This window comes from Mus caroli, chromosome 16, assembly GCF_900094665.2.
Source record: "Mus caroli chromosome 16, CAROLI_EIJ_v1.1, whole genome shotgun sequence".
Lineage (NCBI taxonomy): Eukaryota > Metazoa > Chordata > Mammalia > Rodentia > Muridae > Mus > Mus caroli.
Genome location: NC_034585.1, coordinates 52,332,514 through 52,355,614, shown reverse-complemented (window position 1 = coordinate 52,355,614; position 23,101 = coordinate 52,332,514). Strand labels below are relative to the sequence as shown.

Sequence of the window (23,101 nt, the reverse complement as noted above, 5' to 3'; positions counted from 1 at the left end):
TTTTTGAGACAGGGTTTCACTGTAGCTCTGGCTGTCCTGGAACTCAATTATGTAGACCCAGGCTGGCCTCTGAAACCACAGACATCCACTTGCCTCTGCTGGGACTAAAGGTGTGCCCCATTATGCCAGCTGTTATGTGCAAGGCTCTGGGTGTGATCCATTCCACCTGCTTCCCTGGCCCCTGTCACCATCAGCTAGCTGAACATGCTTCCATTTCCTGAGCCATTACTCTTGAGCTTCGGTGTGTGGCCTGGTCTCTGAAGGTAGCCTCAAGAGAGGCAACCACCCAGCATTCAGGCCAGCAAAAGCTATCAAGTTGTGAAAAAGTCAGCCTTAGGCAATGGCTTGCCTGAACATATGAAGAAAGCAGTTGATGAGCTGAAGCAACCCCAGAGCAGGAAGAGAAGTGGGCATAGAGAAACCAGAACTTAAAGCTGGAAAAAGGCTGTAAAAAACCAACCCCCCTCACAAAAGGGAACATGCTCATCCCTGGAACCAGAGATGTAGCAAATCCTCAGGGTCTGACAGTCTCAGACCCCAGACTGAGAGTTGTAGTGTACATGGCTGTCTGTTAAGGATGCTGATGAAGGCCTACAAAAGGGACTGTAACACCAGGGTCTCAACCTCAAGGCATAGGCAGACTGACAATAGCGATGCCACTTGCTCTCTGTCCCTCACTGCTGCTCAGTGCATGGGTTCAGGAAATGGAAGCATGTTCAGCTAGCTGATGGTGATGGGGGGCCAGGAGTGGGGGTGGGGTGGATCAAGCCCAGAGCCTTGCACAGTATCTCCTGCTCCCAGATGCCGTCATTGGGTCTTCAGTTAATGTGTGTGTGTATGTGCGTGCGCGTGTGTATGCACACATGAACCCTTTGTCCTGCCATGTGAGAATGTTGGTGGGTTGGTTTTGTTCAAGTCTTGTAGAGGCAAGCACAGGTGCTCTGCGTTCATGAACACAGTGGTCTTATGCCCTGAAGACAGTTGTTTTGCTTCTGTTCTTCCTGACCTCAGGCTCTTATAGCTCCATTGTCAATAAATATAATGATAATTAATGACAGTTGTAATTTATATCGATTCTACTTCAACTTGGGACTAAGTCTGAGGGCAAACTTTTTCTTTTTGTTTTAAACTTTTTTTAAAAAAGATTTATTTATTTAATGTATATGAGTACACTGTAGCTGTCTTCAGACACACCAGAAGAGGGCGTCAGATCTCATTACAAATGGTTGTGAGCCACCATGTGGTTGCTGGGAATTGAACTCAGGACCTCTGGATGAGCATGCAGCCAGTGCTCTTAACCGCTGAGCCATCTCTCCAGCCCCAGACTCCCCCCAACCCCCCAGCATTTTGCTTAGGTTAAAAGTACGTCCAACCCCACTGTGCTCTAAACCAGGAACGTCTTTTGTCCCACACGGGCCTTTTTGTCCTCTAGAAACTCCTCTCAGTATCTCAGATTCACCAAGCTGCTTTTGACATAAAACGTCCAAACTAGGGTAATCCAGCATTGAGGGTGGTTTGGGTGGAATATCCTGGCGCTTTTGCCAAGAGACTAACTTCAAAGAGAGAAGCTTCAAGACCCTGCTATCTCTATGCTCACGTTTGGCAAGCAGTGTTTCTCTGGTACCAGCAGCTCCGCCACTGCTAGGCCAGCATTGTGGTTAGTTCTCAGGAAGAGAACCGGTTGAGGGGACGCTCCGGGGAAAGGCTGATGTCCGAAGGTCATCTGTATTTGTGTCTCCAAAAGGGTCCAGCCCTCGGGTTAGAGTGTATCTCCAGAGGTACACAGTCATCCGAACCCAAGCTCCCTGGGGCGGTCGGGTAGCACAGGCAGTGCCAACTCCTTGTGTTCGCCACTGGGCACATCACTCAGCTTGCGCGGCTGTCAGTCAACATCCCCGCTCCGCCCCGCCCCGCCCATAGTCGGACCAATCGTAGCCGGGGGTCGGGGGTGAGGCGCCGTAGCGCGGTCAGGAAGCGGGGAGAGAACAGCTTGGCGCGGAGGCCCCGGATCGGAGCGTCCACATCCCGTGGGAGGGCGAGCGGCGAGCGAGACCGGAGACCGGGTGAGTGCGAGCTGCGACTAAGCGCGCGGCGGGGCGGAGCCTGTCCGGAGAGCGCCGGGTGCGGCGTGCCTCCTGCGCCCCGAAGCTGCAGAGCCCTGTGTTCCGCGCGCGGACCTCGGGTCCCTAACGTCCCCGGCCCGGTGTAGGGAGCTGCGGCCCCGGGAGTCCCAACTGCGTTCCAGAGCCCGGGAGCCGAGGCCCCGACCGAAGACGCAGGCAGAGCTTCAGCCCTGGGCTGCGACTGCCAAGGTCCGGATGATCCGAGCCGCTGCAGAGAGGATGCAGGGCGAGCCTGAACATCTCCATCCTCAGTTTCTCCACTTGCTGCAGCGCCGCAGCGCCTGGTAGCAGGCACCTCAGGTGACCTGCACCCGAGAGCGCAATCAGGCCCCTCTCCTCCCCCCCACCCCACCCCTTACTTCTCTTCTTTTTTCCACTCCCAGTGCAGAGAGCTTGGCGACACTGCACTTGGTCCCTATCGCCAGTCTCATCGCTGCTGTGGCGCCAGCTGCTTATCTTGTTGTCTCGTCATACTTTGGACTACCCAGGCTTTACTGAGCTGCAGTTTTGGAGGCATCAGAATAGTCATGCAGGGAGGAACGAGTGTGTGACAGTCCTCTGTGGGATGTTGAGATCTTGGCTTGTGTTCTGTCCCTGCTTGACTCAAGTTCAGAAGAGCGGTGGTGCTCAGAGAGGTTGTGAGGCAGGATTTTGCAAAAATGTATATGAAAGTGTAATCCCCCCCCCCCGTGCTTTTCATCAACAATAGATTATTGCCGTGTTCCCAATGGATAAAAGAACCGCACTGCCTGGTGATTGTGTTCTCTTCCTGTAGGCATTATGTGTCATTTGGATTATTAGGGTGTCTTAGAATCTGGCAGGTTGCCCGGACCCTCCTGACTGTTTGATTCCTCTCTGGGAGGGCACACCATACTTTTACCCAGCAGTGTGAGGGCTCTGTCCCCTTTTGACTGGGCTTACTGTCTTCTTTCCATGTCTGTTGTTTTCATAATTTCTTCTGGGTTGACCAAGTGTGTAATCTGCTACTGAGAAAGGAGCTGAAGAAAGGTCACTGAAGAGGGAATGGTTGATCCTAGTGTTCCAGAATCCAGTTGTCCTGAGAGACCATGGCAAGGCACAATTCAAAGTTCATTTTAGTACCACTGGCCCTCAACTGAAGTAAGCAATACCCCCTGGCCACTCTATTTAGTGGTTCTTCTACTTGACTGTATACTGTATACTGTATCTAAGGGATATCAAGGGTTTCAAAGTAAGCGATGCCAAAGGATCCAAGCCTAAGGTGTAGACATACGAAGAGCAGACCCAGCAAAGGTGTTGGCTTACTAAGGTGTAAAGAAAATTCATTTGCAGCCGGGCGTGGTGGCGCACGCCTTTAATCCCAGCACTCGGGAGGCAGAGGCAGGCNGATTTCTGAGTTCGAGGCCAGCCTGGTCTACAGAGTGAGCTCCAGGACAGCCAGGGCTACACAGAGAAACCCTGTCTCGAAAAACCAAAAAAAAAAAAAAAAAAAAAAAAAAAAAAAAAAAAAAATCAAACTCACTTAGACTTGAGTTTGGAAAAGGAGAAAATTCATTTGCAGAGAGCAAAGGCCAAGGCCAAACGCTGGAATGAGATTCTACCTTGTGGCTCCTGGGGGACCAGACTGCTGGGCTGGTCAGAAAGCACTTTTTACCTGCTGAGTCACCTCACTGGCTCCTTTTTACAGAATTATCACTTCTAATCACTGAAGAGCCTACCTTTACAAGGTAGCAACTACCCTCAGCTTACACTAAACAATGTGTCTTACCTGTTTCTAAATGTATACCCTCGTCTCTCACTAAGGTCTATAATAGTGTGTGTTTGATTTCCAGCCAAAGGCTCCCGGTGCAGTAGGTACTTTAAGGAAGCCTTTATCAGCACTGGCACACACTTTATCAGACTGGAGCCACTATCAGTGTCTGTGTAGAGCTGAACCTTTCGGCTGGAGTCTGGGAGGGAACAGTGAAGAGGCAGCAGAAAGTGGCGTTGTAAAAAACGGATTCTTTCTGATCCACCTCTAAACAATAAAGAGAGTAAATCTGATCAGGCTTTCCAGGGGAAAATCAAAATAACTGAGGAATGAGAAGAACAGTAACAGTAGCTGGTGTAGAAAATACCCAGTAAAATAACAGAAGAGGGTTGGAGGTGGCTACCCAGCAGGAAAACCTTCTTGCCTTGAAAGTTCAGTTCAGTTTCCAGGACCCCCATGGGAGGAAAGAACTAACTATTATAAGTTGTCCTCTGACATCCACAGGTGTATGCGCTGTGGTATACATGGACACACAGATACACATAAATTATAAAAATAATTTAAAAAATAATTAAAAAATTAAATAGTAGATTATAATTTAGATGAATCCCTTCTAAGTTCAGAGGATGATGTCAGCTCGTCTGCATTTCAGTGCAGAATGATAAGAAATGAAGATTAAAGTGTATACATAAACATCGTCTTAGTTAGGGTTTCCGTTGCTGTGAAGAGACACCCTGACCAAGGCAACATTTTTTTTTAATGTTCTTTTTTTTATTGGGTATTTATTTCATTTACATTTCCAATGCTATCCCAAAAGTCCCCCACACGCTCCCCCACCCACCCACTCCCACTTCTTGGCCCTGTCTTTCCCCTGTACTGGGGCATATAAAGTTTGCACGACCAATGGGCCTCTCTTTCCACTGATGGCCAACTAGGCCATCTTCTGATTCATATGCAGCTAGAGACACGAGCTCCAGAGGGGGTGGGGGTACTGGTTAGTTCATATTGTTGTTCCACCTATAGGGTTGCAGATCTCTTTAGCTCCTTGGGTACTTTCTCTAGCTCCTCCATTGGGGACCCTGTGATCCATCCAATAGCTGACTGTGAGCATCCACTTCTGTGTTTGCTAGGCCCCTGCATAGTCTCACAAGAGACCGCTATATCTGGGTCCTTTGAGCAAAATCTTGCTAGTGTATGCAATGGTGTCAGCGTTTGGAAGCTGATTATGGGATGAATCCCCGGATATGGCAGTCTCTAGGCAACTCTTATAAAGAACAACATTCAACTGGGGCTAATTTACAGGTTCAGAGGTTCAGTCTATTATCATCAAGGCGGGAGGATGACAGAGTCTAGGCAGACATGGGACTGGAGGAGCTGACAGTTCTGCATCTTGATTCAAAGACAGATAGGAGAAAACTGACTCCCACGTGGCTAGGAGGAGGGTCTCAAAGCCCACCCCCACTCCCAATAATGCCACTCTCTGGGTCATGCATATTTAGACGGCTGCAAATATTAACAAGGGTCTCCAAGCAAGCAACGCCAAAGTTCAAGCCTAAGCTGTGGACATACTGAAGAGGTGTTGGCTCACTAAGGTATAAAGAGAATTCATTTGTAGAGGGCAACGGCAAAAGCCAAGCTGGAAAGCGATTCAAGGTGTCCCTTAACTGGAACCTTCACCCTATAACGCACGTTTCGAAAACAGAAACAGTTACTTCCTCTTTACGTGTCCTTTGGTGGAAATGTACAGGGGGCGGGGGCGGGGGGGAGGGGGGAGGAGGGAGGGGAAGAGGGGGAAGGGGGAGGAGGAGGAGGAGGAGGGAGAGAGAGAGACTATATGACTAGAGATGAGAGAACTCTTGCAGCCCTTTAAGACTTTTTCCCTGAAAAGTTTAATAACTAAGTAAATTGCTTGACATTCTTCCAGTTCCTGCATAGCTGGAGTTTAAAGCCGTATACATTGTCATCAGTGTGGATGCTTTAATTTTTGTTTTACAGAAAGTAACAAAATGTCCTTACATTAATACAAAAAACTAATCCATTCTGGAATCAGAAATTCCCATGGTTTACAAGAAAAAAAAGATTCTCCACAGAAATTACTATATATTCTAGTGAATTGTTTATATATATATAAACAATATATAATATATATAGCTATATAATATATAGTTATAGTTATATATTGTTTGGAAGGGTTTAGATCAATTGTTCTTTGGTTTTTCCTTTTGGAAAAACTTGTGTATTATTGTTTACTTTTCTACAAAAATAAGATATGCAGCTATCTGTTTCTGCTATAAAACGAGAAGTTATAATCTCATAAATGTCATAAAAATGATATTATCAGAGTGATGAAATAATTGAAGTCAGTACTGATTAGAAATACCCCACTCCCCAAACCCAACCGCAGGAAAAACAGCCTACAACCAGCCACTGAGAGAACATTTTGAATTTGCTACAAGACTCCAGTCCTTTACCAAGAAACATCTGTGATCAAAGAATCAGGATCTCTTACAAATTCTTCAAGCTGTCTCCCCACGCCACACACACACACACACACACACACACACACACACACACACACACACACATCTTCAGGGTGAGTGTCTTTCTTCCTATGTCTTGTCACTGATGAAGGAGAACAGAGACGACCTGTTGTGGGAACCTGTAAACCAAAGGCTGGTTTCTGTCTTACTGTGGAGACTGTGGTAGTCTGGCTTTCCTGTGGGTCAGGGTGGTTGGCGGAGTGTTCTGATTGGAACTCTTTAGACTAACACGAGGCCTCCTCCTAACACTCTTGACATATTGCGAGTATGGTACTGTGTATAACTTAACCTGTAAGGGAAGTGAGGCGATTTTACTTAGTTAAACTCTGGAAAGTTGGCCCTGGAGAGATGGCTACTGATTGAGATCACTGGCTACTCATCCACAGAACCCAGGTTCAATTCCCAGCACCAATACGGCAGCTCACAACTGTCTGTAACTCCAGTTCCAGGGGATCTGATGCCCTCACATGGTGGCGAAACACCAATGCATGTAAAATAAAAGTAAAATCATTGGGGTGTAAAAATTCACAAAGGATCAATTAAAAAAGACTCTAGAAATTTAATGTTTACTTTTACTTCACAGTGTCTGAGTTTGAAAACTTTTTTTTCCTATTAAAAGTTATAAGTAACATAGTTATAAAGTAACAATTACCATCTCTGAGTAGAGTTGAAAAAGGAAACTGAAACAATTATCTAGAGAGGAGGCATTAAGGTCCCCAGGAGATACTATATGACTGTCCCCAGGAGATACTATCTGACTGTCCCCAGGCCCTTTCCTCTGTTTTTGTGACAGGACCTTGGATAAGGCCGATGAAAGGAAATGAACTTCTGTTGCAGTTGGTGAGAGTTTCATTTCTTTTGTTTATTGTACAGAACATGCCTTTTGAATTGTTGCAGTCTCTCCTCTACAGAACTCTGAAGAGGACTGGCAGAATGGCCACAAGTTAAACGGGATGCTCATTCACGGCTCAGAGTGAACAGAGACATGGAGCTTTGACGGCGAAAGTAATGTGGTGTCGGCCATGGGTCATCAGGACACAGCCGGACAATGTGGACCAACTTCTTCAAACTACGAGTCTTCTGCTATCTGTTTGTGGTGCTGATGGTGGTGGTGTTGGTCGTCAATGTCACTCAGGTGGAGGTGAGTGCTCACATCTGGGCATGTGCAAGCCAGCCAGGAGAGGAATAGTCAGTAGACCTTTTTCTCTGTGTGAGGGAGCAAAACTTGTTTCGCTGGGGCCAGCGCTCCCTCTGGCCAGTGGGGAAAACCCTGAACGTTTTTTTCTAAGTCTTTAGGGGCTGGGGAGAAAGAAAAGGAAAGAGAGAAAATTCACACACACACACACACACACACACACACACACACACACACACACACTGAGTGGATGAAACAAAGCAGGCTCCAGTAACTTCACACATACAGATACATACACACACACACACACACACATACATATTAACACATTGAATGGATGGAACAAAGTTCCAAGAAGCAGGCTCCAAGCATTTCACACATGCATATGTATATATATGTGTGTGCGTGTACACACACACACACACACACACACACACACACACACACACATACACATAGTTGGTGAATGGAGCAAACTCCAATATATACTTTATTTTTTCTCCCATAGCTTATGTATCCCAGCAAAATCTTTCAACCAGCATAGAAATTACAATGTGATTACATTCTATTTTTCTTTTCGTGAGTGACTATAAAACAACAGTCTGTTCCCCAATACCTTTGCGTGAGAAACTATTACAGAGTACAGATAAAGAAAACACATTGTTCCCAAGAACCCATGTACATTCGTAACTAAGCAACTTGTTATAGATTAACAAAGTGTGAGCGAGCAAGGGAGTTTTCTCAGCCAGTTTCTCTTACTGCCAGACAGCAATATCTGGTTACAAAGGAAGGAATAATCACTTTATTATGTATCTTTAAAAGTAATCTTGGGGCTGGTGAGATGGCTCAGCAGGTAAGAGCACGCACTGCTCTTCAGGAGGTCCTGAGTTCAAATCCCAGCAACCACATGGTGGCTCACAACCATCCGTAGTAACATATGGTGCCCTCTTCTGGTGTCTAAAGACAGGTACAATGTACTTACATAGAATAAATACTTTGAAAAAAAAAGTAATCTCAGAAGAATCTTAAAAGAATCACAAATCTAAACTTTCATATAAAAACAATCAGTCAGTGCCGGGTGTGGTGGTGCACGCCTTTAATCCCAGCACTCGGGAGGCAGAGGCAGGTGGATTTCTGAGTTCGAGGCCAGCCTGGTCTACAAAGTGAGTTCCAGGACAGCCAGGGCTATACAGAGAAACCCTGTCTCGAAAAAACCAAACACAAACAAAAACAAAAACAACAACAAAAACAAAAAAACAATCAGTCATATCTACTTTCAATCCTCAGAATGAATATTTACTCATCAGCAATTCTTATTAAATCATATCAGGAAACTGAGGGCAAAAATGGGTACAAGAAGTCAGTCATCAGCAGTCCAGCCTCAGTGAGAGTCACGTCAGCCAGGGCTGCCGTTGATCTTGTTCCCTGAATTAAAAAAATCCCTAGCTTAAAGATTTTTTTTTAAAAGATTTATTTATTATTATAGCTAAGTACACTGTCACGGTCTTCAGACACACCAGAAGAGGGTGTCAGATCTCATTACAGATGGTTGTGAGCTACCATGTGGTTGTGGGATTTGAACTCAGGACCTCTGGAAGAACAGTCAGTGCTCTTAACCGCTGAGCCATCTCGCCAGCCTGCTTAAAGGATTATTAAGAGTCTTCTTTTCTGAACTTCAAATTGTTCCCTAAGATTTTCTACATCTCAACTTAGCTTCACTTACAATTTTATTTTTCCCACCTAAGGGTGGTGGTCATTGCTGACGATCTATATCTTTAAGTTCTTTCATAGGGTGGTGACTGAGTCATTCATTAGTAGCACTGCCTGGAAGAGATCTAACATTATTATTGTGAGTGCAAAAGATACTGTCCAGTGAGGGGCTGGAAGCCCCTTAGAGTTTTCATACAGTTCTTAGATTAAGAGGGATGTGAGGGCAGCCAGCTGAGCAGAACTCTTAACAGCATGAAGTCCTCAGGACAGTGCTTGGGCCATGCTAATCTGAGACACACCCGTGCTGCATGTGCCACATTCCATGAGTTCTAAAGCCCTTTGCTGGTCTTCCTGGAAGGCCCTTGGCAGGAAACTAATCGGAATATGTTATATGGGGGGTGCAGGGGGGGGTGTTTTCATTTGTTTTTGTTTGTTTTCCTGAGACAGGGTTTCTCTGTGTATCCATGGCTGTCCTGGAACTCACTGTGTAGACTAGCCTGGCCTTGAATTTACTGAGATTCGTCTGTGTCTGCTTCTGGTTCCCTGGTGCTGGGGTTAAAGGTGTGACCCATCACTACTTAGCCTGTTTTCAATAAAAGCAAAAGCAAAAGCAAAAGCAAAATGTTCCTTACAACCATAAATAAAAATCATACTTGCATGATGTAGTAATAATGACTGGTAGAGCTTGTGAATGTGCTGAGAAGATAGGAAATGGGAGGTCTCTCCTCCCCCCACCTGCTTAGCCACAACCTAAGCTGCCTCCCCCTAGTTACAGGCAGACCCCAGCTGGTTAGCTTGACATTCCATACCCTGAAACCACAGTTTCTAAGTCCTCGCTCACAGGGAAGTGCTCTAACCCGTCCTTGCACCTGACACTGGGGTGGCGTTGGTGGGGGCATCAGGACAAAAGCCACACCATCGGAAACCCTTCTTTTTCCGTGGAGAGCAAGGAGAGTGGGTACTTTATGGCTGCTTTAGATTGGCTTCCTGAAGGAGGGGACCATGTGGCCTGGCCACTAGCTGAAGGACAGTTGGAGTGGAGGAAGTTGGTAAGTCTGTTTTGAATACCTCTGTATGGCTGACGGGCAGAGACCACGTCTTCCTGAGCCCCTCCCTCACTGAGCGTCTCCGAGACACTAAGAATCCCCCTCTTTCCAGCTTCCTCTGCTGGACACACGCAGGATCAAATTTGTGGCACAGTTTCTACAGAAAACATGCTAACCCTTTTATTCTGTTGCTTATGGTGCTTTTTACAATGCAAGTCTTAACCAAGCAAGGCATTTCTTTGCTTACTTGGGTTATCAGCACAAGGATTTCTAGAGGCTGAGCCTGTACGTAGGCTTTTTCCTTTCTTCAGCTGGAAATTGCTTTGTGTTGGGGAACAAGACACCTACTCTCACTGTGAAATGGACACAGAGTCCTTTAGTTTTATTTTTTTGTAAGTACACGAAGAATCTTGATTCTGTTCAAGGTTAAAGCGTAATGTCTAGGAATTAATTCCTTTCGTTTGCTTACACTGTTCTCATGTTTTGCTGTAGAAATGGCAGGGTCAGCACTGTATCAACGGTGCCTTCCATCCGAGTTATAAGTATACAACTAGGTATCGTGATAACATAATGGCACGTACAACACCTTTTTATTCTTGATAAATCTGTGTGTGTGTGTGTGTGTGTGTGTGTGTGTGTGTGTGTGTGTGTTGAGTGTGAATGCTGCTTGCCACAGCATGCATGCTGATGTCAGAGGACAATATTGGATATTGATCCTCATCTTCCACTTTGTTTGCATCAGGGCCTCTTTTGTTGTACTTCGCTGTCTGTGGACACCAGCCTAGCAGGTCTGTGATCTCCTGAGGAGGAGTCTCTTGTCTCCACCTCCATCTCACTGCAGGATTGCTGAGATTACAGACAGCTGCTATTTATCTGGCTTCGTTCGGGTTTGGGGATTCAAATTTAGGTTCTCGACTTTGTATGGCAAGAGCCATCTATCTTCCCGACTCCAGCCAGTCAAAGTGGGCTGCAGCACATTCACGTTGTACAGCTACTGTACTGTCTGTCTCTGGAACTTCATTCTTGTCCTCCCAGACTGAAAGTCTGGATCTGTTAAACAGTTACCCATTCCTTCTTCCCCCTCAGCCTCTGTCATGTAATTATCAATTTGTCTGCCTCTATGGATTTGATGAGCCTAGATGCTGCACACAATGGGATCATAGGATATTTTGTGACTGGGTTGCTTCTGTTCGCATCAGGTCTTCCAAGATTCATCTATATTGAATTCTTACAATCATGACTAATAATTATACTTGTGTGGTGTAGTAATAATGACTGGTAGAGCTTGTGCATGTGCTGAAAAGAGAGGAAATGGGAGCTCTCTCCTCCCCGCTACTCGCTTAGCCACAACCTAAGCTGCCTCCCCGCTAGTTACAGGCAGACCCCAGCTGGTTAGCTGGGTCATAATTTCCATTCCTGGCTAGAATCACACTCTACAGTCTAAACTTTCACGACACTCACTATACAGCCAACATGGCTTCAAGCTCCTGGCAATCTTTGTGGCCCAGGCTCCCAAATGCTGGAATTACAGGTGTGACCCACTGTGCTCCATCAACCTCTGCTTTTTAGTTGGGATGTTTAGACTCTTTATATTTAATGTATTTTTTTGAGAGGATGTCGTTATACCATTTTGTTGTTCATTTTCACCTTATTCTCTTCCTTTTTATGCTTTGTTTCACATTGAGAAATTATTTTAATCCATTTTATTGTTTTGTGGGCTTCTTAGGAGTAAGCCTGTTATTTTAGTGATTGTTTTAGGGCTTGCAATATATATTTAAAATCACACTCTGTGGTTAAATGGTGTTCCACCTCCTGTAGAATATGCACCGTGTCACAGTTGATTTTCATTTCTCCTCTGTGATTTTTGTGCTGTTGATACATACTTTACCTCTGCATGTTATATACCCCCTATTGTTTAAAATTTTGGTTTAATGTTGTCCTTAGGGATAATAAAACCTACTATGAAGTATTTATAACAACTTTCCTTTTTAATAGCATTTATCTTGTTTGTGGATCTGTATTTCAGTCTTTTAACAGTTTCTTTCTTTTTGACTGCCTTTGACATTACATGTGGCTCAGATTTGTTGGTGATCAATGTGTTCACTTTTGGTCAATCTAGAAAAAAATTCTATATAGCCTTTAAATATTTATTACCTTTAGTTTTAACATAGTTTTAGAATTATAGAAAAATAATTGACTGGGAGTAGAGTTCCTATGTTGCCCTTCCTCATTCCAGTTCTATATTACTAAAATTTAGTGTGGTTTTTTTTTTTTTAAAGTGTTACTTTGTATTTCATGTTCTCTGAACCACATCTGCTCTATGACATGAGCTTCATGGCTCTATTTTGCTTCATTGCAGAGCCATGCCATCGTTTTTTAACATCCAGCTGATGAATGTTATTTCCAAGGACAGTGTAGTAGTCAGGATTCCCTAGAGGAACAGAACTGATAGAACGAATGAGTATATATTATATATGTAAATATGTAATGTGTATATATATATGTATATATGCATGGCCTGAGTTTAGTTTAGTTTCCAGAATAGACATTGTTGAAGAAGAGAACTGGCTCCCACAAGCTGTCCTCTGACTTCCACATGCTCACTGTGGCGCAGGTGCATCCATACACATAAACACACACACTCGCACACGCATACCCATGCCTACATATGTGGAGATTTACTTGAGTGTTTTATAGGCCGTGGCCTGTGTAGTCTAACAATGGCTATCTCCCAACAGAAAGGCCAGGAGCCCAGTCAGTAGTTGTTTAGCTCATGTCTCAGCCTATATTGGAATCCTAAAGAAGAACATTCTAGCACCAGCTAAGGAGTACCTAAGCAGCAGGAGATTGAGAGCAAGCAGGCAAAACCCAAAAGCTTCCTTGTTCCAAGTTCTTGTGTGTAGGCTGCCACCAGAAAGTATGACCCACATTTAGTATGTGTCTCCTGACAGTAAATGCTCCAAATTGGGTGGGTTTTCCCACCTCAAATGATCCACTCAAGAACACACCTCACAGATGTGCTCAGCCCATTGGGTTTTAATTGATTCCAGAGGTAGTCAAGGTGACCACCAAGATTAGACATCACAGACAGAAATAGCATTGAAATAGAGACACACATATTTAGATATTTTTATTTTATGCTGATATGGATGTTTTGCCTGCATGCCTGTGTTTGTACACCATGTGTGTGGATGGTGCCCAGAGAGGCCACAAGAGGGTGTGTGATCCCCTGGGACTGGAGTTACAGAGTTCTAAGCCACCACTTGAGTGTTGGGAATCAAATCTGGTTCATCTGAAAAAGCAGGCAGTGCTCTTAACCTCTGATTCACCTCTCTAGACCCTTAAAGAGAATTTCCAGTCCTCTGCCATGGTGGAAGGGAGGTAAGAGTGACTCATAAGGATGAACAAATTGATCCTCAGACTATTTCCTTGTACTGGGAACCTGAAGTCAAAAACTTGTTGATCATTCTGCACTCCTAATTAGTAGGAGCCCGAATAGAACCTGCTGGGGAGTCTCTGGCTAGGAGTCCAGAATAAAAATTCAGAAGAGGAGGCAGCTGCTGCGCCTGCCCCATGGAGGGCCCCCCTCCCCCGGTGCTGTGGCCGGGCATGGGCGGCCCCGGGAGATGTGGGAGTGGCCTGGTACTGTCTGTACCAGCACAGGAACTTGCTCTCAAAAAAGCAATTAAGTCTTGTCACTTAGAGCTAAGTACCAAAAACAGAGAGCGATGGTGCCATGAAATCCAGATCCTGAAAAAGTTGAGCCATGCGAATGTTGTAAAGGCCTGTGATGTTCCCGAGGGATTGAACTTTTTAATTAACGATGTGCCTCTTCTAGCAATGGAGGACTGTTCTGGAGGGGACCTCCCGGAAGCGACTCAACAAACCAGAACGTTGTTGTGGAGTTAAAGAAAGCCAGATACTTTCTTTACTGAGTGACATAGCACCTGGGATTTGATATTTGCATGAAAACAAAATTATACATCAGATCTAAAACCTGGAAATACAGTTCTTCAGGATGGTGGTGGGAAGGTAATACATAAAATAATTGATTTGGGTTATGCCAAAGATGTTGATCAAGGAAGTCTCTGTACATCTTTTGTGGGAACATTGCAGTATTTGGCCCCAGGGCTCTTTGAAGATAATCCATACACAGCCACTGTGGATTATTGGAGCTCTGGGACCGACCGTGGTGTCTGAATGTACTGCTGGATATAGGCCCTTTATGCAGCACCTGCATCCATTTACCTGGCATAAGAAGATTACGAAGAAAGATCCAAAGTGTATATTTGCATGTGAAATGACCGGAGAAGTTCTGTTTAGTAACCATTACCTCAGCCAAACAGACTTTGTAGTTTAATGGTAGAGCCTGTGGAAAGCTGGCTACAATTGATGCTGAATTGGGACCTACAGCAGAGAGGGGGGACCCATTAGCCAAGATGTTTTGTATCAATGGATCACATTCTCAATGTAAAGATAGTGCACATCCTAACTATGACTTCTGCAAAAATCATTTCTTTTCTGTTACCATGGATGAATGTCTTCCTTCACAACAGTCTCGAACTGAGCGTCAAACAGGAATAAATACAGGTTCTCAAGGAGTTCTGTCAGAGACAGGAATTTCTCTGGATCCACAGAAACCAGCCCCTCAGTGTGTGCTAGATGGAGTGAGAGGCCGTGATAGCTACATGGTTTATTTGTTTGGTAAAAGTAAGACTGTATATGAAGGACCATTTGCCTCCAGAAGTTTATTTGATTGTGTAAATTATATTGTACAAGATAGCAAAATACAGCTGCCAACTATACAGCTGTGGAAAGTATGGGCTGAAGCAGTGCACTATGTATGTATCTGGGCTAAAGGAAGACTACAGCAGGCTCTTTCAGGGACAAAGAGCAGCAGTGTTAAGTCTTCTTAGATATAATGCTAACTTGAGAAAAATGAAGAATACTTTGATCTCAGCATCACAGCAACTCAAAGCTAAATTGGAGTTTTGTATTTTTTTTTTCACAAAAGCATTTGGCTTGACTTGGAGAGATATAGTGAGCAGATGACTTATGGGATACTGAACAAGGCAACTTATAAAAGAAAGCGTTTGCACCAGGCGTGGTGGAACACGCCTTTAATCCCAGCACTCGGGAGGCAGAGGCAGGCAGGCAGATTTCTGAGTTCGAGGCCAGCCTGGTCTACAAAGTGAGTTCCAGGACAGCTAGGGCTATACAGAGAAACCCTGTCTCAGAAAACAAAACAAAACAAAACAAAACAAGAAAAGAAAAGAAAGCGTTTAATTGGGGGCTCGTTTACAGAGGCTTCAGAGAAAATGCTGAAAGCATGGGAAGAAATGGAAGCAAAGGCCATTGGCTCTTCTGAGGTTGGTGTCATTGGGTACCTTGAGGATCAAATTATGTCTTTGCACGCTGAAATCATGGAGCTGCAGAAGAGCCCTAGGGAAGATGTTGATGGAATCTCTGGAACAGTGTGCCAATTGAGCTCTATAAGCAGCTAAAGCACAGACCTACTGATCCCTCCAGCAGTGACAGCCCAGAGAGGATCATTGTGTACACCGTGCAGAGTCAGGGCTGTGTGTGTTCTCAAGGGGCTGTTTGGTCACCCGAGCAAGTTGTTGGGCTTTGAGCGGAAGACTATTGGTCTACTCCCCGAGGTGGAAGTGGCCCTCGGCAACACCAAAGAAGCTGACCATACTGTCGTGTTTACGCAGGGAAAGAGGCAGAAAGAAGTTTGGCACCTCCTTAAAATTGCCTGTCCACAGAGTTCTGCCCGCTCTCTTGTAGGATCCAGTCTAGAAGGCACAGTAACCCCTCCAGTATCAGCATGGCTGCCTCCTACATTAGCAGACGGTGACCATCTTCTGACAGAGAGACGTTAGCACAAATGATAGAAGAAAATTTCAGTACTGTTATTCGTGAAGCCAATGAGGACCAGAACGGTAGGATGATGTCTTGATTGGAGTCGGTCAGCAGCGTGACTCCACACTCGCTCACCGTCCTCGAGCCTACGAAGCTGTTCCTGCACTTACGCCAACGTCATCTTTACTTGCTGAAGCCAATCTTCGCATACCGGTCTGTGGAGGAGATGGCTGTGATCAGAAACTACCAGTGACTTTCCAAGCACAGTAGCTTGGTGTTTGGCTTTTTTTTTTTTTTTTTTTAATAATTGTGATTTCTGAACAGATAGGAGTTTATAATAAATTAGTAAAATTAACTATTCTTTTTGACACTGCAGCTAATTAGGGAGATCATTAGTGACCTGCTTATCTTATAAAATTGGAAAAATACTACTAGTTTAAAATGATGAAGAAGATAATCTTCTAAAGGACTAAAATTTAGGCATAAGGCCCAACATGGTATTAGTATACAGAGATGAAAAATTCACCCAGTGTTCACTGTAAGTAAAGTTTATCTATGGAGTTTCTGTGGAAGAGACCGCTCACAAGTAAAATTGCACTTCCTGGAGACTAAGCCCCACCTCCTTGGGTTGCTCTCAGCAAGTGCTCTTCTTGGCATCACATGGAGTAGATGAACCCCATTTTTTTAAACGTTTATTTATTATTATATGTAAGTACACTGTAGCTGTCTTCATATGCACCAGAAGAGGGTGTCAGATCTCATTACAGATGGTTGTGAGCCACCAAGTGGTTGCTGGGATTTGAACTCAGGACTTACGGAGGAGCAGTCAGTGCTCTTAACCACTGAGCCATCTCTCCAGCCCCAGATGAATCCCATCTTTAATTGCACATTTAATAGAGTCCTTTTCTTATGTAAGGGGTTGAACATATGTGCCTTTGATATCAGCTGACCATAATGAATTGTGTTGTGTGCTATATGTATTTAAGGTGTACATTTAATAATATCAAAGAGAAGATGCCTGTTAATTTATAGTGTATTTGAAGGTTGTATTATTTTTGCATTTGTCAAAATGGGTTACTTGTTTGTGTATTTATTTGTTTATTTATTTATTTTAAAAGATTTATTTGTTTATTTTATGTATATGAGTACACGGTCGCTCTCTTAGACATGCCAGAAGAGGGCACTGGATCCCATTACAGATGGTTGTGAGCCCACCATGTGGTTGCTGGGAATTGAACTCAGGACCTCTGAAAAAGCAGTCAGTGCTCTTAACCTCTGAGCCATCTCTCTAGCTCCCGGGTTACTTGTTTAAACCATCTTTTATGTCTTGTCATTACAAGTTTCAAAGGGTCTGCATTCCTTTATCTGTAATTACAGTCTCAAAATCCAAAGAGTTCTGAAAACAAGATTTTCCTAAGCTTGATAACAACATTCATTTGCTTCTGGATCTGTCCTGGTCTGACAGTGGATCTGCTTATCCTACTTAGTGTGAATATTCATTGATTCTGCTGCATAAATATTACTGTGTTGGATTATTGGGATGTGCTGCCACAGACTCTTTAGAGGGTTGATTAGTATGAATTACCTTTCTAAAAACCTGAAAATGTCTCATTCTGAAACATCTAGACTTAAGGGTTTCAGATAAAAGACTGTGGATCTCTGCCTTATGTTAAATAATTTAGAAGGTGTTATTTTTGTTTTAAAAAATGTGAAATGCTTTTATATTCTAGTTTTTCACTGTGCATATTAAATGATTTTAAAATTAAAAAAATTTCAAACGAACATGGAAAAATATAAGAGGAAACAGCCTAAAGACGGGTAGCCAAAATGGAAGCCAAGAATGAGGAATTTGGGATAAAGGGGAAAGTGGATCGGAAGGGTTTTAGACTGAGTGGATAACGAGAGAAAGTCAAGGTGACTCTCTAGCAGAATAGCAAGATCTCCATTGTTTAAACCTTCACTAAAAGTTCACCATACTTCTTGCCTGTAACCTGGGTACCTGGGAGAGAAAATGACATCACAGAGTGGGCTCTTACACATTGAGCACACTGTAGAAAAAGAACAGCCGAAGAAAGGAAAGAACACTAGAGAAAATAGAAGCGGAGAACAGAACAGAAATTGGAGGCAGAAGAGATGAGTCACCAGAGATCCTGGGTTTGAGGTCGTGAGGAATCTTGCAAGAGAGAGTTGTTCAGTTTTTTTGTTGTTGAAATTGGGCTTTAATCCGAGGTGATCTGATAGGATGCAGGGGGTTATTTAATATTTTTGTATCTGTTGACACTTGCTTTTTGACTGAATATATGGTCAATTTTAGGGAATGTTTGATGAGGTGCTGAGAAGAAGGTATTTTCTTTTGTATTTGAGTGAAATATTCTGTTGATATGTTAGGTCCATTTGGTTCCTTGCATCTGTTAGCGCCAATATTTCTTTGTTTAATTTTTGTCTAGATGACCTGTCCTTTGGTGAGAGGGACTCTGAAGTCTTCTACTATCAATGTGTGAGGGTCGATGTGTGATTTAAGCATTAGTGTTTCTTTTATGAACCTGGGAGCCACTGCATAGATAGATGTTAAGAACTGAAACATCATCTTGGTGGCTTTTTTTTTTGGGGGGGGGGATGGGTATGAGGCGTCCTTCCCTATCTATTTTTATTTATTTATTTTTTATTATGGATTGGGTCTAATGTTACTTATGTTGATTCAGTCCCTAAAATTACATGGGAATCTGCACATCTGCATGTAAGTTGCTGAGGGCCCATGCCCCTTAGCATGGAGGGAGGGAGGGAGAGAGAGAGAGAGAGAGAGAGAGAGAGAGAGAGAGAGAGAGAGAGAGGAGAGGAGAGGGGAGGACAGGGGAGAGAGGAGAGAGGAGAGGAGGAGAGGAGGAGAGGGGAGGAGAGAGAGAACTGCCATGCTGGGGAAGGAGAAGGTCCAGGCCTGAGATAGACAGCGATCATGGATGGCCCAGGAGGGCTGCAGGCCAGAATGGAATAATGGAATATAGGTTTTAGTAAGTAATAATTCAGGAATATTGGTGTGTGCTAGACATGTGGAGGATTGAAGTGGCCCAGCCATTGAGCTGAGTAAGACATATTAAATATAAGGCTGTGTGGTGTGTGTGTGTGTGTGTGTGTGTGTGTGTGTGTGTGTGTGTGTGTGTGTATGTGTATGGTTTTTTGGGGGGGGGCGGGGTTTATAGCCCTGGCTGTCCTGGAACTCACTTTGGAGAAAAGGGTGGCCTCGAACTCAGAAATCCGCCTGCCTCTGCCTCCCAAGTGCTAGGATTAAAGGCGTGCGCCACCACCGCCCGGCTGTGTGTGGCTTTTTTAAGGGTACACAGGACTTTGGGTTGAGTAGCAAAGAATCTGTGCTGCCACCACCAGGGCAACTTGAATAACTTTAATTTTGTTTTGAAGTCTATTTTGTTAGATGTTAGAATGGCTACACCAGCTTGTTTCTTAGGTCCATTTGCTTGGAAAATCTTTTTCCAACCCTTTACTCTGAGGTAATGTCTATCTTTGATGTTGAATTATGTTTCTTGTATGCAGCAGAAAGATGATGGATCCTGTTTTTGCATCCATTCTGTTAGCCTGTGTCTTTTTATTAGGTAATTAAATCCTTGGAGTTGAGAGTTAATGACCAATGAATGTTAATTCCTGGTATTTTGTTGTTGTTGATAGTGGTGGTAGTGTGTGTGTGTGTGCGCGTGTGTGTGTCCCCCTTTTGGTTTTGCTTGTGTGAGATTATCTATTTTCTGTGTTTTTGTGTGTGTAGTTAACCTCCTTGGGTTGGAGTTTTCCTAACTAGAAGGAAAACTAGAACCTTCTGTAGGACTGGATTTATAGATAATGTTTAAATTTGACTTTATCATGGGATATCTTGTTTTCTCCATCTATGATGATTGAATATTTTGCAGGGTATAGTGGTCTATGCTGGCATCTACTGTCCCTTAGAGTCTGCAGGATATCTGTCCAGGTCCTTAAGGCTTTTGAGAAGTTGAGAAGTCAGGTGTCATTCTAATAGGTCTGCCTGATATATGTTACTTGGCTTTGCAGCTTTTAATATTCTTCCTTTGTTCTGTATGTTTAGAGATTTGATCATTATGTAGTGGGGGAATTTTCTTTTTTGGTTCAGTTTATTCAGTGTTCTGTAAGCTTCTTGTGGTTTTTAGGCATCACCTTGTTTAGATTAGGACATTTTCCCCCCATGATTTTATTGAAAATATTTTCTTGCCTTTGAGATGGACTCTTCTTTTTCCATTCCTATTATTAGGTTTGGTCTTTTCATAGTGGCCCAGATTTCCTGGATGTTTTGTGTCAGGTACTTTTTAGAGTCAGCATTTTCTTTAGCCAGTGCCATCACGTTGTAGCCTCGACACCTGAGGTTCTCTTTCCATCTTTTGCCGTCTGCTGCTGATGCTTGTGTCTGTTGTTCCTGTTCACTAACCTAGATCTTTCCCATTTCCCGAATTCCTTTAATTTTGTTTTTCCATTTTCAGGTCTTGAGCAGTTTTATTCATTTCCTTTCTCTCTCTCTCTCTCTCTTTTTTTTTTCTCTTGGTTTTCTTTAAGGGATTTATTCAATTCCTCCAATTTTTTATTTGTCTTTTCCTCCATTTCTTTAAAGGATTGATAATGAATTATTCTTAATATAAATGTGGATAGTGAATTAATCTGATGGCTTTATTTCTTTTTCTTTACCTTATGCTAGTCCCCAGTAACTGCACAGAGAAACCAAGATTTATTTATTTAAAGCTGCACCTCTATGCTAATCTGGTTACGTCCCAGGCCCATCTCATGATACTTGTATATTATTATTCCTCCCCACCTCCCCACCTCCCTGGCCTCATGGAGCTGATTCCTCCATCCTCCAGGAACATCTGCTCTCCTTCTCCCCTCCCTCTCACTAGTGGACATCCTACATTATTCTCTATTCTGCCCAGCCATTGGCTAATCAGTATTTATTGACAAGGCAGGGAATAAATGGTAAGAGCTGTTCACCCAAACTTGAGACAGGAGATTCTTGGTATAAGCAATGCAGTGTTTGAATTGAAACAAGATTTGAGGGCAGAGAAATCAGCATTTGAATAACCCAAGGGTAAGCTTTACACAGCATACAAAACATTATTCCTACAAAGGATTTATTCACTTCTTTAAGGACCTCTATTATTTTCATAAAGTTGGGTTGGCTTTTTTTTTAAAGATTTATTTACTTATTTTATGTATGCAAATATGCCATCATTCTTTTCAGACACACCAGAAGAGGGCATCAGATCCCATTACAGATGGTTGTGAGCCACCATGTGGTTTCTGGGAATTGAACTCAGGACCTCTGGAAGAGCAGTTGGTGCTTTTAACCACTGAGCCATCTCTCCAGCCCCATAAAGTTGGTTTTAAGGTCATTATCTGGTGCTTCAGCTGTATTGGAATATTCAGGGTTTGCTGTAGTAGAATATCTGGATTCTGGTGGTACCATATTGGCTTGGCTATTGTTGATTCTGTTCTGTTTTTGTTTGTTTGTTTTGTTTTGTTGGTTTTTTTTTTTTTTTTTTTTTTTTTTTTTTTTTTTTTTTTTTTTTTGTTTTGTTTTTTGTTTTTCAAGACAGGGTTTCTCAGCGTAGCCCTGGCTGTCCTGGAACTCACTCTGTAGACCACGCTGGCCTCGAACTCTGCCTGCCTCTGCCTCCCGAGTGCTGGGATTAAAGGCATGTGCCACCAACGCCCGGCTGTTGATTCTGTTTTTATACTGCCATCTAGCCATATGGGTCTGAAGTAATTATAGGTCTAGGTGCTGATTTCTGAGTTTGTCTTCATTGGATGGGTATTTTGTCCCTTGGTTTCTGTTTCTTGTTTGGTTCTCTGGCCAGAATGGCTTGTGGTTGAGTAGAGGGGGAGGGTCTTCACGTGAACTGGGGGCTGTACTTCTGATGGCTGGGGTGGCCTCTGATCCAGATGGGCATTCTCCTCTGGAGTTTGGGGACTGATGTTTTGGTGGCTGGAGTTGCATCTGGTGGGGCAAAGGACTTCTGTTCACGTTTGGTAACAGTGGTAACAGTGATGAGCAGTGTGGGCACATTACTAGCCAATGTCAATTTTTTTCCCCATCAGATCTTTTTCAAATTTTATTTTATTTTTAAATTTTATTTGTATGGGAGTTTTGCTTGCATATATGTCTGTATTGTGTGTGTATCTTGGAAGCCAGAAGAGGGTGATGGATCCCCAGGAACTGGGGTAAAAGATGGCAGAGAGCCGTACTGAGAATTGAACCTGGGTCCTCTGGAATAGCAGCCAGTGCTCTTGATTCTTGAGCCTTTTTTTCAGCCCAGGTTATACCCTCTGTTATATAATTTTGTAAGTTTTGGCAAATGGTGTGTTCATCATTAGAGTATGGTAAAGAGTTTTACTGACCTAAAAGTGCCCAGTAGTTTATATATTTATTCAATCTTCTCTCTCTTGAACAGCAGACTGGCGCTTTGTTGTCTTTTCCAGGATGCTATGACATAGGAATAATGCAGTGTGTAGCCTCTCAGATGATTTTTTTCCTTTACGTGCTTTAAAGTGGTTACTCTACCATCTTTTTCCTTGCATTATTTCTGATGACAAAATGAAATGAGATTTCTTTGGTTTTTGTTTTCCTAAAACAACAAGCATTTATTTCTCTTGGTTTTAAGAGCCAGAAGCTCTTACTCAAGTTATCAGCCAGTTCAGGTCCCCCTTTCTAACTTGCAATGGGCTACCTTTTTTTTTTTTCTGTCCACACAGGGTAAACAGACCCTCCTTCTTCTCTTCCTCTTCCTCCTCTTCTTCTTCCTCCTTGTCTTCTTCCTCTCTTCTTCTTCCTCCTTGTCTTCTTCCTCCTCCTCCTCCTCCTCCTCTTCTTCTTCTTCTTCTTCTTCTTCTTCTTCTTCTTCTTCTTCTTCTTCTTCTTCTTCTTCTTCTTCTTCTTCTTCTTCTCC

The 23,101-nt window shown here is 43.5% G+C and overlaps 2 protein-coding genes and 1 pseudogene across 2 annotated transcripts in view; all 3 read left to right on the top strand.

Moving 5' to 3' along the window:
• The window catches only part of Cep97 (centrosomal protein 97), a 45,033-nt gene extending 37,642 nt beyond the window's left edge, over positions 1 to 7,391 (top strand). The window contains exon 12 of the mRNA XM_029470551.1: positions 7,304 to 7,391. Within this exon, the coding sequence (XP_029326411.1) occupies positions 7,304 to 7,311 (8 nt within the window). The 3' untranslated portion in view covers positions 7,312 to 7,391. The remainder of the gene's footprint in view (positions 1 to 7,303) is intronic.
• The window catches only part of Nxpe3 (neurexophilin and PC-esterase domain family member 3), a 46,064-nt gene continuing 30,266 nt past the window's right edge, over positions 7,304 to 23,101 (top strand). The window contains exon 1 of the mRNA XM_029470553.1: positions 7,304 to 7,533. Coding sequence (XP_029326413.1) covers positions 7,441 to 7,533 — 93 coding nt within the window. The 5' untranslated portion in view covers positions 7,304 to 7,440. The remainder of the gene's footprint in view (positions 7,534 to 23,101) is intronic.
• On the top strand, positions 14,603 to 16,292 carry LOC115029572 (annotated as a pseudogene).